The following is a 15,527-nucleotide window of genomic DNA, read 5'->3' as shown; positions in this document are numbered from 1 at the left end:
ATCCCCTTTATTATCTTGGTCGCTCTTCTTTGAACCTTTTTTGGTGCCGCTATATCTTTCTTGAGATAAGGATACCAATACTCCAGGTGAGGTCGCACCATGGAGCAATACAGAGGCATTATAACATTCTTAGTCTTATTTACCATCCCTTTTCTAATAATTCCTAGCTTGTTTGCTTTCTTGGCTGCTGCCGCACATTAGATGGAAGGTTTCATCATATTGTCTACAATGACATCCAGATCATTTTCTTGGGTGCTAACCCCCAAGGTGGACCCCTAGCATCTGGTAACTGTGATTCGGGTTATTCTTCCCAATGTGCATCACTTTGCATTTGTCCACATTAAAATTTCATCTTCCACTTGGATGCACAGTCTTCCAATTTCCTAAGGTCTGTCTGCAGTTTTTCACAAATGGATTCCACACTGCTATCTGTATCAGGGGTCTCAAAGTCCCTCCTTGAAGGCCACAATTCAGTCAGGTTTTCAGGATTTCCCCAATGAATATGCATGAGATCTGTGTGCATGCACTGCTTTCAATGCATATTCATTGGGGAAATCCTGAAAACCCGACTGGATTGCAGCCCTCAAGGAGGGACTTTGAGATCCCTGATCTATATCAAGCAGAATATTTATTTTATTTGATTCAATTCCCTCTTTAACATATAGCAGAACCCCCCTCTAATTTGATCTATTCTATCCTTGCGATATAATTACCCAAGTAACACAGTGTCCCATTGATTGTCCTCCTTCCACCAGGTCTCTGTGATGCCTATTATTTCTACCTCATCATTCATTGCTATATACTCTAACTCTCCTATTTTATTTTTTAGGCTTCTAGCATTTGTATAGAGACACTTCAAATTGTGTTTTTCCCTTGTATCTAGAGGCTGCTGAGAAGATGACAAGGATAACTTGACATCTTTACTCTGCTTCCCTCTTAGTTGGGAGCTTCTGAGACAGACCTAGTCACAGCACATCAGAACAGGAAGCTATTAGCTTTTTGCTCCAGGAGGAGGACAGAAGGCAGGCTGGTGTTTGATGTGTTTTGCCATGCACTGGGGAGCAGGATTTTTGGAGCTAGATTTAATCTCCATTTCCATGCTCCCCTAAACACATATGCCCAAACTCATTCAACCATGGCAGACAGAAGACTCTCATATGATTCCAGCTAATTTGGGCTAATTAATTCAACTTCATTTGTATTGACTTTTAGTGGGTAATTTTTTTAAGTGATTTTTTTTTCATTTGTAAAGCCTGTTTTACATACATAAAAGGGAATTAAAAAAATATAATAGTGTATAACTGCATAAGTGTAAAAATATATGCATGAAAAGTATGCATATATTTTTTTGCGACCTACTTGTAGATGTTCTCAGCTGAGCAGAGGCAGAGTTGCTACATATGTATGTAAGTATTTTATATTTTATAAACATAGTAAATGATAGCACATAAGACCTGTGTGGTCCACCCAGTCTTCCCAACAGTCACATTCATTCTCAAGGCAATATTGAAGAAACAAACCAGTAATGATTTATTTTACTTGCTAAGTTCCAGTTCCCTCCCAAGATAGGTAAGACCTTTACAATGTGGTATAAAATAAGCATAATTTCTCCTGATCCATCTTGCCACATATGAGATGGAGACGGTAGAAGTCTGTCCGGCATCATCTACACTGCCCCGCACTGCCTCATAGCTGGAATAAAAGAGCCCACCACAAAATATTTTGTGACAAACTGTGGCTACATCTACTCTATAAAGAGAAGTACCTTCAGAAAAACTTATTAAGATCTATATAGCAATGTGCTGCAGCTGGAGTGTTTTTGGCTGTTATGTTTCAATCATAGGATAATTCTAAGTTTTATTGACCATTATTTTTTTCTCTAGAACCCCAGACAAACCTGGCCTGTTTTCCAGCTGAATGTGTCTTTTTACGAGTATTGCTGCTGGGCCAAGTTTCATCCCATTCTGTTAAATTGTTTTCAGAGTTAATTTGCTCATAGACAGGTGGACAGACAAACAGTTTCGATCCTAACTTATCCGCCTTTGCATACAGTTCAAGCTCCTATTGCTGACATACAAGTGTGTTCATTCTGCTGCCCCTCAATATCTCTTTTCTCTCTTCTTATACACCTCCCAGGGAACTCCGTTCCTCAGTTAACCTGCTCTTAGCTGTACCCTTCTCCTCCACTGCTAATTCCAGATTTTGTTCCTTTCATCTAGCCGCCCCCTTTGTCTGGAATAAATTACCCGAGTTTGTCTATCAAGCCTTTTCCCTTCCTTTGTTTAAAAGTAGACTGAAAACCCACCTTTTTGATATAGCCTTTAATCCATAACTCTGCTCCCCACTGCCCACTAACCTAAGCCAGCAGATTAACTGTTCCCTTTAACTGTATCCATGACATCATATTTGTCTGTCTTGTCTGTTTAGATTCTAAGCTCTTTCGAGAAGAGACTGTCTTTGTGACTCTGTAAAGTGCTGCGTATGTCTGGTAGTGCTATAGAAATGATTAGTAGTAGTAGTAGTAGTAGTAGATCCTGTTGATATAATTTTTTACAATTTCTATTGTGTTGAAAAAATATGTAGCATAACACCCATCCTGCATGATCAAGTTCTAGTTCCAATGAGGTGTTTTGTTTTAAGCAGCCTAAAATGGTCTGCATGAAATTTGGAGAAATGACAAAAAAAGAATTTCAAAACTGATGATTTAATATTAAAATGTTTAACTGACAGAGAGGAGGGCACTTCTAACTGCAACATAATATATAGATGAAATATTGAGTAATATACAAGAATACAATAATATTACTGACTATTATTTTTGTCTCCTTCAGGTAGTGGTGACCTTGGCTGACCCCAATGTGACAGCTCCTGCTAATACGATAGGACTAACAAATATCACTGTGACGCCCATCACCACACCTGCCACAAATCAATTTGCCGGCCTTCATCCCATCGCAGTTGGCCACCTCACCACATCAGAACGTCAGCTACAGCTCGACAGCTCCATCCTTACTGTGACCTTTGACACAGTCAGTGGCAATACTGTGCTGCACAACCGGCCAAGTGACATCCCCATCACATCTGTGGCCACACCAGAACAAGAGGCAGCAGCCAACCCCCAGTCTGTGGCCCACTTTATCAACCTGACCACATTAGTGAACTCAATTGCACCCTTGGGGAGCCAGATCACAGAGCAGCCTATAGCATGGAGAGCGGTGCCACAGACAGAGGTACTACAGCCTGCACAGCCATCAGCGCAGCCACAGCCAGTCCAACCAGAGGTTCAGGCAAAGGAGCAGCAACAGCAGATGTATAGCTATTAAACTTATTGATCATGGCTGGAGTACCTAAAGTTCACTTTACAAGAGGGACTTCATCCAGTAAAGGTCAAAACACCATTCTTTTAAGATGGGGATGTTTGTTTTTGTTTTTGTTTAGAAATTCTTCAGTTGATTTTTATTTTTCCTGCAAAATCTGGAATCGGTTATGATGCCATATACCATTGATTAGCCTTTGCAATTTGAGTGGCACTGGCCAGTCAGGTGGTAATATGGATGATGTGAGTCGTAACAGGCTTTCAGTGCGCCACGGAGAGGATCAATAAGAACTTAAAAGTGCTTTACTCTTAAGTCTGCATTGTGCCATACACATTGGGTATAGTTTTGTTTTGGAAGTTTGGAAAATGTCTTTAATAATGGAAAAGGGAGAAGAGAAAATGGCTGGAAACTGCCATTATTAGTTAGACTCCAAATGAAGATGAAACAGTAGCATAAGCTAAAACTGACTAGCAAAAGCAACAGTAGTATCTGGAAAGGTTTGAGGATTCAAAAGCTGTTAGCAGAAAGGCAACCTCTAACCAAAATCCAGTCTCCCCCCCTACAAGATCTGTACCCCATTAAGTAAATGCGTATCCACACTAATCATGGTCATTGTGATGGAGAAAGTCAGGATATGAGTATTGTTGGATCAATTTTCTCACACTGTGTTCTCCACTCTGGCCTAAACATCTTGCTGAAGTGAGGGATGTGGTCTAATTACATCACTGCACTAGGATACAATATATTTTACTGCACACCCAGGTAGACTTGTCTCCACTGGCTGAATAAGCATTTCTGTTCTTGAGTTTCTCACAGTTTTAAGAAATACATTATCAAATATAATTTTGCAGGATCTAATACAAATATGGTCGTCATTGCAGTTCTTTTAAAATTTTGCCAGCATTTCTTTTGTATTATGAAAATGAATTTATGAGGAAACGTCCAGCCAGAATCAAAGCCATTAACTTGGTTTAGAGTAAGAGCACCTGCTGCATGTTCAGCTCTAGAACAGTGCTTCCAAAACCCTTGGTTGAGACCCAAAAGACAGTCCCAAAATCCCTATTTTAGATCATGAACCTATCTATACTAGTCAAAAAAAATATGCCAAGCAGTGGCATCATCAGCTCACGGAGGCAAAGCTACGTCAGCTGCTGGTGCTGCTATAGCCCCATCTCCTACTGAGCCCATTCCAGGATCCTGTTGCCCTGCCTGGGCTGAAAAAGAGGTTGAGATTACTATAGTGTCATTGGCCCTTGGAGGCCAATAAGACATGCAGTTAACCTGAGCAGACCCAACCAAGGGGAGGACTAGCCTACAGTAGAGACAATGAATAGGACAACAGGAAGAAAGCCCTGGTGTCTTGCCTTTCCTACCCCTGCTAGTCAGGGAAGTGGTACAGTTGCCAAAACTAATTTAGGAGCTTGGAAGAAACAAAAGAGAGAAATGGAAGGGAAAAGAGACTACAGTGGAGATGAAAGAAAAGATGGTGGACTGGAGACCTCAAGGATCACACACCTTCCTACCCCATCTGTCCTCCACTTTCACACGTGGGCGCACATACACACACACACAATTTATGTGGACATATCACTCGCATCTCACCTCCTACCTGCACACATTCCAAACTCATTTATACACATGGTAGCATGTGGAAGGGGGTAGGGGCAGAGAATTGCTTTGGTCAACATCAGGAAACACATGAATTTTATTAATAGGTAGGGTCTTCACTACTTTCTAATGCCAAAGCAGCCAGATGAGTATAGAGGCCTTCAGATGTTACAGATGCAATGGATGGAAGCAGAGAATAAAATATGGCAATCTCAGATCACTTTGGGATGGACCAGGGAGAGGTTCAGCCTTCTAACTCAATTAGAATTAATCTTAATCACAACTTTTCCAGAGGGAAGAGTCCCTGTTTTTAATATCCTGTTTCAAGTTCAACATCCACTGGAGGATTAAATTTCAGCCAAGCATATGCAAGAGTATCCTGTTAGAATATCTGGTGAAACATCCATCACACACCTTAAAATCTTTATAGCCTTCATGGTAAATGAAAACCTGCCCTGCTCACATGGCTTATATTGAAATACAGAACATTGGGGAAATGGGGGAGAGAATTTGATTAAAGCTTTACAAATCTGGTGGTAACCACTGTTCCTTCTTTGTTGAGCAGGAGTCCTCTACCTACAGTCCTATCAGTGAGGGGTGCTGTTTTACTATCAGATTTTCAATAGTGAGGGACAGGCAAGCTCTGTAGGACTCCAGTGAGCCTACCTGTCCTTAGTGATGGAGAATGTGATAGTAAAACAGCACTTCTCACTAGCAGATGGAGGACTCCCTCTTGTTGTAGAGGAAACTATGGTGGAAAACCTGATAGCTGATGGGCTCATGTGTTTGTATTCACTCAAACTATCAGGTTCTGATACTTCATTAGCCACTAGTAACTCTGAAAAACCAGTGAGTGAGCCAACACCTAAACTGCTGTGGCCAACATCTACGAGTAATGGCCATGTGATAGTCAACAAGCCTCAGAACACTAATACAAAAATGAAGTATCCCCGCAGTAAAAATGGCCAAACCTTTTCTCAAAAAAAAATTGTTGATTATGTTCAGTAGTTCCTGAAGAAGGTAAGCAATCAAGTGCTTTAAATGACCTTTTGCTTTCACAACTTTGTCTAATTGGGTTGACTGAGCAAGCTGTTACAACTATGGAATAAATCAGTGTGTTCAAGTTGTATGCGCTGGAGATTATTATTATTATTAAAAAGGTAGCTGAGCTATATTTTTATTTGTCTGTCAGGCATAGATCCTGCATAATAATATTAGAGTCTTATAAACTCTGCGCGGTTGAGAAGTTCTCAATTGCGGGAGAACTTCTCAACTGCGCAGTTTTGCAAAGAGTCGCTTTTAGCCCCTGATCCACGAATTTCTAAGCCTGGACTTTTAGGGACCCCTGAGGAAGACAGTTTTGTCAAAACACGGACCGTGTTGGGTCCATAGTCCCCAACGGTTTGGGTCAGAGATAGTGGTGGCAGCCACCTAAACACTTAAAAATTCAGAGGACTGAAAGGATAATTTTGATATGTAAAAGAGGGAAGGGGTCCTTTTGTTTAGGACAGTCCTTTAGTGGTATCACACCCTAGGACCCTCAGAGCATTTATTTTATCATGGTCCTCCATTCAACACACATATTGTTCTCCAAAATAGCAGGTTCTCTTCAGGGTGATAGGATTTCACTTAAAGGCCAGGGCATAGATTTTTCTCTTTACCAAAAACACTCTAATATAGATACGGGGTGCTCAATTGACTTTACAGAAAATTCATGCACAGTATGAACTTTTTTGACACTGTATTTCTGTCCTAAAGTTGTGCAGTGTTGGGTAACCATTGTAAATCAAACATCTCACATATCTTTTATCTCTGCTCAATAAATATGGGAAGGTAGTGGTTTCTCAGTTTGCGGGGTACACCTATTCCACCTGGCACAACTCAGCAGTCTCATTAGAAAGTAGGAGTTTCTTGGTTACTGGGTACACCTATTTCTTTCTGTACAAATACTTTACAGTCTCTCCTTTTAGGGATCTTTTTTGACAGAGACTATGAAAATAGAATCCTCTTACACAATACCTTTTCTTATATTTAAGCTCTTGGTTGGTGCTTCTCTCTCTCTTTTTCCTTTCTTTGCTTGTGATTCAAGCCCTCAGATTCACTCCTTGCTTCAGCTTCCAGGAAGAGTGTGTAAAACCTCAAACTTTTATGTGTACTCGATGCAAGTTACCTAAAACTCAAGGGAGGCTTCACACTGGACATGAAGGGAGTAATTCTCTACAGCAGTGGTCCTCATTTTAAGCTGGAGCCACTTTGAATCCAACTGAGTTAAAGGAGAGCCGCCAACTATCTTCTCATGCAAGGCTGTGACACTGCTGGCCAATGTGTGTTAATGACATCTACCCTGGCATACAGTACAGGAGAGTTACCTCCACAAGTCAATCACAAGCAAGCAAAACACGTAACCGCACATGCGTTTGACTTGAGCCATGACATAAGAGCATTGCACAAGGTGACATATGCTCATGATATATAATGAGCTAAACCTTGGAATTATCAGATGTGAGCATTGACTCTAAAAAGCACAAGACTTCTGATGCAGGCTGGTTGGGCCGAAACATGTACATGTCGAGTTATTAATTAAATAAAGAGCCGTGAAACGCACCAGGTCACCAGTTTTCCAATGACATCTACCCCACCAGCCTGTCTTCTGACTTTTTATTGTGTGTATGCGGAAGAAAGTAGATCAGAAAGTTTGGATATCGGGATGGTCTGTTTGAACTGAAAAAGGGGAACTTAATCTTGAAAAAGCCTCACGGCGAAACATGTCAATGTGACAAGCCCCGACCCGATCCTATTAAGGAAATGACAATTGGTTAAGATAAGTTAACTTTTTTATCATAATTATTTATGAGAAGCACTTTATATAAAAAATAAGGAAAAACACAAAAAATATATTTAAAAGCGTTATAAAGAAAGAAAAAAGATAAAAAATCTCTGAGTGAGTGGGCGAATGAAGAAGCCACAGCCATAGCCACTAAGAAACAATTTGTTTGTATCGCCAAAAATATGGGCGAACAAAAATGGCATGTCTGAAGCCCTAAAACAATCGTAAAGTTGATGAGTTAGCTCACATTGGTCTTTTGGTGTTTAATGCGGAAGAAAGTAGGCATTTCCAGATGCATTTTCTTCATCTACTGAAACATGCCTTCTCCTTCAAGCATGTGGCTTGGTACCTGTATGTAAACCACTCTGAGTGTGGTTATAAAACTACCAAAAGGGGTATACGAGTCCCAATCCCTTTCCTCTCTGTGTCATGAGCTTGGGTAGAAAGGCAAAGACTAACAGAAAAACAGCCAGAATGAGGAGGAGGGCTGCCCTAGAGGACTTCAGGGGCTGGCATTGGCCCCCAGGCCTTTTATTGAAGAACATTGCTCTACAGGCACCAAATGTTAAGCACTGAGCTAAGCATAAACAAAGGTGCTCAAATTCCGGGGCACCGACTTCACACGCATGGGAGATTTCGTCCATCAGACGCTGCAGGACCAAGCAGAGACCGGCAATGTGGAAACTATGTGGTCGTACCTGAAATCATCCATACACGAAGCAACTAATCGCTACATAAAATCAGTAGATAAACGACAAAGAAACAACAAACCCCAATGGTTCACTGAAGAGATCTCGCACTTCATTAAGGAGAAGAAAAAAGCATTTCTTTCCTACAAACGTACGCAGAGAAGAGAAACTAAAGTAGAATATAAGACCAGATCTGCAGCGGTTAAAACAGCAGTTAGGGAGGCCAAACTTTGAGTGGAAGAAACTCTGGCAAAAAACATTAAAAAAGGGGACAAATCCTTCTTTAGGTATATCAGCGATAGGAAAAGGAACACAGACGGTATAGTACGCCTTAGACAACCGGACGGAAACTACGCGATGGCGGATTCAGAAAAAGCAGAACTACTAAATGAATATTTCTGCTCAGTCTTCACCTGCGAAGCACCGGGACACGGACCACAGTTGATGATAAAACAAGACGTGGATGACCCATTTCAGAATTTTGTGTTCACACCTGGGGATGTCTACAACGAACTGGCAAGGCTAAAGGTAAACAAGGCCATGGGACCGGACAATTTACACCCAAGAGTGCTCAGAGAATTGAGAGATGTTCCGGCGGAACCATTGGCAGTGCTCTTCAATCTCTCACTAAGTACGGGGAAAGTTCCGTTAGACTGGAAAACAGCCAACGTCGTTCCTCTGCATAAGAAGGGTTGCAAGGCTGAGGCTGCGAACTATAGACCGGTAAGCCTCACCTCAATAGTGTGTAAACTCATGGAAACACTAATTAAGTATAAATTAGATACGATCCTGAACGAGGAAGATCTCCGGGATCCCAGCCAACATGGATTCACCAAGGGTAGGTCATGCCAGTCCAATCTAATCAGCTTCTTTGACTGGGTAACAAGAAGACTGGACTCAGGAGAGTCTTTGGACGTCGTGTACCTGGACTTCAGCAAAGCGTTTGACAGCGTCCCACACCGCAGGCTGCTGAACAAGATGAAATCGATGGGATTGGGAGAGACTCTAACTGCATGGGTTAAGGATTGGCTTAGTGGCAGACTTCAGAGGGTGGTGGTTAACGGTACCCTCTCTAAAATGTCGGAGGTGACTAGCGGAGTGCCACAGGGTTCAGTCCTGGGCCCACTCCTCTTCAACATATTCATTGGGGATCTGACTCAGGGGCTTCAAGGCAAAGTAACCTTATTCGCTGATGACGCCAAACTATGCAATATAGTAAACGGCTATAATCTACAGGATGCTATGGAGCAAGACCTGCATACTTTAGAAAGTTGGTCCTTGAACTGGCAGCTGGGCTTCAACGCCAAGAAATGTAAGGTCATGCATCTCGGTAACAGAAATCCTTGCAGAACTTACACCCTGAATGGAGAAACTTTAACCAGGACTACGGCAGAACGAGACTTAGGAGTAATCATCAGTGCTGACATGAAAGCAGCCACTCAAGTGGAGAAGGCTTCATCTAAAGCACGGCAGATGATAGGTTGTATCAAGAGAAGCTTCGTCAACAGGAAACCTGAAGTCATGATGCCATTGTACAGAGCCATGGTGAGACCTCATCTGGAATACTGTGTGCAATTCTGGAGGCCACATTACCGTAAGGATGTGCTCAGAATTGAATCGGTTCAGCGGATGGCCACCAGGATGGTCTCGGGGCTAAAGGGTCTCCCGTACGAAGAAAGACTGAGCAAATTGCAGCTCTACACTCTCGAAGAGCGTAGGGAGAGGGGAGACATGATTGAGACATTTAAGTACATCACGGGACGTATCGAGGTGGAAGATGATATCTTTCTTCTCAAGGGACCCTCGACCACAAGAGGACATCCACTCAAACTCAAGGGAGGGAAGTTTCGTGGAGACGCCAGGAAGTACTTCTTCACGGAGAGAGTGATTGAGCATTGGAACAAGCTTCCAGTGCAGGTGGTCGAGGCACGCAGCATCCTAGACTTCAAGAACAAATGGGATACCTATGTGGGATCCCTACGAGGTCATGCTAAGGGATAGGGTCACTAGGACTTGAATGAGCGGGTCAGTAGAGTGACAGTATAATTACAATTATATTTTAGGGGGTCAGTAGACTTAAGAGGGTGGGTAAATAATGTGGGCAGACTTGATGGGCTATAGCCCTTATCTGCCGTCATCTTTCTATGTTTCTATGTTTCTATGTTAAATTCTAAATTGGCAATTACGTGCGTAATTGCTATTATAGAAAACTAGTATAAATTATCATTTACATGCCAACATTTAGGTGCAGGCACTTACACCATATTACTAGTTGTTGTAAATGTCCATGATTAAATGTCAAAGTTGCATACGTAACCATCAATAATCTGTAACTTTAGAGTGTAAGTTCTGGGCATGTCCCTTACCCACAGCTCCTTTGCAGCTATGCACTATAGAATTTGCACACTAAGATTGCACAGTACCAACTAGGTACAGTTATGCACATGACTGCAGATTAGCATCGATTAATACCAATTAGTGGTAATTTGTCAACTTGTAAGTTATAAATGTAACTAGACATTCCAAACCTGCGTGTGCAAATTTACACACTATCCCCTAAATACTCTATCGCAGTGCTGCCGAAGTCTGGTCCTCGAGATCTACTGGCAGGCCAGGTTTTCAGGATATCCACATTGAACATGCATGAGAGAGATTGGCCTGCACTGCCTTCTTGGTATGCAAATCTCTCTGATGCATATTCATTGTGGATACCCTGAAAACCAGGCCTGCCAGTAGATCTCGAGGACCGGACTTGGGCAGCCCTGCTCTATGGTGTCTAAAGTTGCGTGCATACATCAATATATGTAGCCAATGTTCATGCACTACATAATAGGCCTAATTGGCACCAATAATTGGCAATTAACTCATAATTGACATTAATTGGAGTTAATTAAAAGTTACACGCACAACTTGGTAGGCGCTTAGCACAAAGTGTTGTGTATCATGTTCAATGCATGTGTCTAAAAGGGAGCATGGTTAGAGGTGGACCATGGGCATTCTGAGTTCTTCACAAGTGTTTTGCCTATGCGCCAATGTGCGCGTAAAAGGTGCAGGCATTTAGACTAAGGTTTCCATAGCTAAAAATGGGTGTGCCTAAAAGTTAAGATGCATACAATTGCTTAGCCTGATTCTATAAGGGGTGCATAACTTTTGTAGCATTGCATTTAGCACTGAATTAGTTGACGCCAATTTTTTTAGGTGACATATATAGAATATTGCCCTAAGTGTAAAATTGTGCATACTAGATTATAAAACAAAGAGGAAAACTAGGTCAAAAGGCTAAGCTTTAAGCAAAAGCACTTATCACATAACTATCTCTAATCCACCACACACTCTCTAGGTCAGTGCTTTTCATTCATTTAACATAAGAACATAAGCAATGCCTCCGCTGGGTCAGATCTGAGGTCCATTGTGCCCAGCAGTCCGCTCACGTGGCGGCCCAACAGGTCCAGGACCTGTGCAGTAATTCTCTATCTATACCCTTCTATCCCCTTTTCCAGCAGGAAATTGTCCAATCCTTTCTTGAACCCCAGTACCGTACTCTGCCCTATTACACCCTTTGGAAGCGCATTCCAGGTGTCCACCACACGTTGGGTAAAGAAGAACTTCCTAGCATTCGTTTTGAATCTGTCCCCTTTCAACTTTTCTGAATGCCCTCTTGTTCTTTTATTTTATGAATGTTTGAAGAATCTGTCCCTCTCTACTCTCTCTATGCCCTTCATGATCTTGTAAGTCTCTATTATATCCCCTCTAAGTCTCCTCTTCTCCAGGAAAAAGAGTCCCAGTTTCTCCAATCTCTCAGCGTATGAACGGTTTTCCATACCTTTTATCAGACGTGTCGCTCTCCTCTGAACCCTCTCGAGTAACGCCATATCCTTCTTAAGGTACGGCGACCAATATTGGACGCAGTACTCCAGATGCGGATGCACCATCGCCTGATACAATGGCAGGATAACTTCTTTCGTTCTGGTAGTAATACCCTTCTTGATTATACCTAGCATTCTATTCACTCTCTTAGCGGCCGCTGCGCACTATGCCGTCGGCTTCATTGTCATGTCCACCATTACCCCCAAGTCCCTTTCTTGGGTACTCTCATTCAATAACATCCCTCCCATCGTATAATTGTACCTCGGGTTTCTGCTTCCCACATGTAATACTTTACATTTCTCAACATTGAACTTCATCTGCCATCTCGTCGCCCATTCCCCTAGTTTGTTCAAGTCCCTTTGCAATTCTTCACAGTCCTCTTTTGTCCGAGCTCCACTAAATAGTTTGGTGTCGTCCGCAAATTTTATTATCTCACACTTCGTCCCTGTTTCTAGATCATTTATGAATATATTAAATAGCAGCGGCCCGAGCACCGAGCCCTGCGGGACACCACTCGTGACCCTCCTCCAGTCCGAGTAGTGGCCCTTTACTCATACCCTCTGTTTCCTGCCCGCCAACCAGTTTCTGATCCATCTATGTACATCTCCTTCCACACCATGGTTCTTCAGTTTCCGAAGTATGCGTTCATGGGGTACCTTGTCAAAGGCTTTTTGGAAATCTAGATATATGATGTCTATGGGGTCTCCTCTGTCCATCCATTTGTTAATTCCTTCAAAGAAGTGCAATAAGTTTGTTAGGCACGATCTCCCCTTGCAGAAACCATATTGGCTAGTTATCAGAAGTTCATTTCTTTCAAGATGTTCATCGATGTTTTCTTTTATCAGTGCTTCCGCCATTTCCCCCGGAACAGAGGTCAGTCTCACCAGTCTGTAGTTTCCCGGGTCACCTCTTGATCCCTTTTTAAAAATGGGCATAACGTTGGCTATCTTCCAATCCTCCGGGATCACGCCTGTTTTCAGTGATAGATTGTAAATTTGCTGCAGTAGTTCCACTATTTCCTCCTTTAGTTCCTTCAGAACCCTTGGATGGATTCCATCCGAACCCAGTGATTTGTCAGTTTTTAATTTTTCTATCTGCCTGCGTACGTCTTCGAGTCTCACTTCCATGGATGTTAATTTTTCTGCTTGATCTCCATTGAAGATTTGCTCAGGTTCTGGTATGTTGTTTGTGTCTTCATTTGTAAATACAGATGAAAAGAACATGTTAAGTCTTTCTGCCACTTCTCTCTCCTTCACCACTCCCTTCCTATCTCCATCATCCAGCAGTCCCACCTCCTCCCTAGCCAGCTGCTTCCCTTTAACATATCTAAAGAACGATTTGAAATTTTGTGCTTCCCTGGCTAGCCTCTCTTCGTACTCTCTTTTGGCTTTTCAAACCACACGGTGACATTCTTTTTAATAGTTCCTGTGCTCTTTCCAGTTCCCCTCAGTTTTGTCCTTTTTCGATTTTCTGAATTAATTTTTCTTATTGCCTATCGCTTCCTTCACTATATTAGTTATCCACGCAGGGTCTTTTGTTCGACTCTTATTGCACCCCTTTCTGAATCTGAGGATATACAGGTTTTGTGCCTCACTCACCATGTCCTTGAAAAAAGACCAGGCATGTTCTACCGTTTGCCATTTTTTGGAAGTGTTCCTAAATTTCTTCCTTACCATTTCCCTCATTGCTTCGTAGCTTCCTTTCCTGAAGTTAAAGGTTGTCGCTATGGTTCTCTTTCCTTTCGGTATTCCTACCTCAATCTTGAACTTGATCATATTATGATCGCTGTTTCCCAACGGTCCCACTACTTCCACTTCCTTTGCAGGTCCCCTTTCTTTTTCCCTGTTACTACCTGTTGTGTGATTGGCTTGTGTGTGTGTGAAATTAAAGCCTGTTAGTGTTGCAAAGGGGATGTTTGTTGTCCATATGGGGTTCTGATTTAGAGGTAATATTATTGGAGGTCCCCTTATCCCATTTCGGATCAGATCCAGAGTGGCATTTCCTCTCGTCGGTTCTCTAACAAGCTGCTCCATGAAGCAATCTTGTGTGGCCTCCAGGAATTCTGTCTCCCTAGCGCATCTTGAGCTTCCAAGACTCCAGTCTATCCCGGGATAGTTGAAGTCTCCCATAATAAACGTGTTACCGCTTTTGCATTCTCGCTTCATCTCGGCTTCTATTCCTTCATCGATATCTCCGGTTTGCCCAGGTGGGCGATAGTATAGGCCCATCTTTATTTCAGGCCCTTTCCCTCCCGGTATTTTAACCCATAGCGATTCCAGCTTGTTGGTCGTCTCTGCTGTGTCCATTCTTGTCAATTGTATGCTTTCTTTTATGTATAGTGCTATTCCACCTCCTTTCTGTCCTGACCTATCCTGGCGATAGAGCTTGTACCCCAGCAGTGCAGTATCCCATTTGCTTTCCTCATCCCACCATGTTTCAGAGATTCCAATGATGTCTATGTCCTCTGCATTGGCCATGGCTTCTAATTTCCCCATTTTGTTTCTTAGGCTCCTTGCATTAGTATATATGCAATTTAGATCCTGGTATTTTGTTGTCTTCATTTCCTTTCCCTGTGCTTCGGTCTTTAGTGTCTCCTTATTTGCTACAATCTTTCTAACCTCCTCTTCTGGGTTAGTTGAGTCCTGTAATTTGTCTTTTGTTTCTTCTCAGCCTTGCTTCCCCTTAGTATCTTCACGGGATACCTTCTTCCGAATCATCGACGCTTGGTCAACTGTCGGCTTTCCCCTTCCTCTTAGTTTAAAACCTATTCTATTCCTCTCTTGACGTTGTATGCTAGAAGTCTAGTTTCCGCCACACTCAGGTGCAGTCCATCTCTCCTGTAGAGCTTGTTCTTGCCCCAGAACGTTGTCCAGTTCCTCACAAAGTGGAATCCTTCTTCCTCATACCATTTCCTCATCCACGCATTTATTGATTGTAGTTCCTCCTGCCTTTTCACATCTGCCCTGGGTACTGGTAGGATCTCTGAGAATGCTATCTTCTGGGTCCTCATCTTCAGCTTCCTTCCCAGAATCTTGAACTGTTCTATCAGTGTGCTTCTTCTGTAGTCTCTCCTGCTGACATCGTTCGTCCCGATGTGGATCATTACTGCGGTCTCTTCTGTCTCCGCTCCTTCCAGGATCTTTCCAATTTTGTCCACGATGTCCTTGGTCCTCCCTCCTGGGAGGCAGGTCACCAGTCGATCATCTCTCCCTCCTGCTA

General features: G+C 42.5%; 1 protein-coding gene across 2 annotated transcripts in view; it reads left to right on the top strand.

Annotated features, from left to right (window-relative positions):
- Window positions 1-5,457, top strand: part of PRDM15 (PR/SET domain 15) — a 354,917-nt gene extending 349,460 nt beyond the window's left edge. For both annotated transcript variants that reach the window (XM_033942187.1, XM_033942188.1), the window contains one exon: window positions 2,832-5,457. In XM_033942187.1, the coding sequence (XP_033798078.1) occupies window positions 2,832-3,323 (492 nt within the window). In that variant the 3' untranslated portion in view covers window positions 3,324-5,457. The remainder of the gene's footprint in view (window positions 1-2,831) is intronic.
- The last annotated feature ends 10,070 nt before the right edge of the window (window positions 5,458-15,527 follow it).

This window comes from Geotrypetes seraphini, chromosome 4, assembly GCF_902459505.1.
Source record: "Geotrypetes seraphini chromosome 4, aGeoSer1.1, whole genome shotgun sequence".
Lineage (NCBI taxonomy): Eukaryota > Metazoa > Chordata > Amphibia > Gymnophiona > Dermophiidae > Geotrypetes > Geotrypetes seraphini.
The sequence above is the reverse complement of the archived record's forward strand: the minus strand, read 5'-3'. Positions and strand labels throughout refer to the sequence as shown.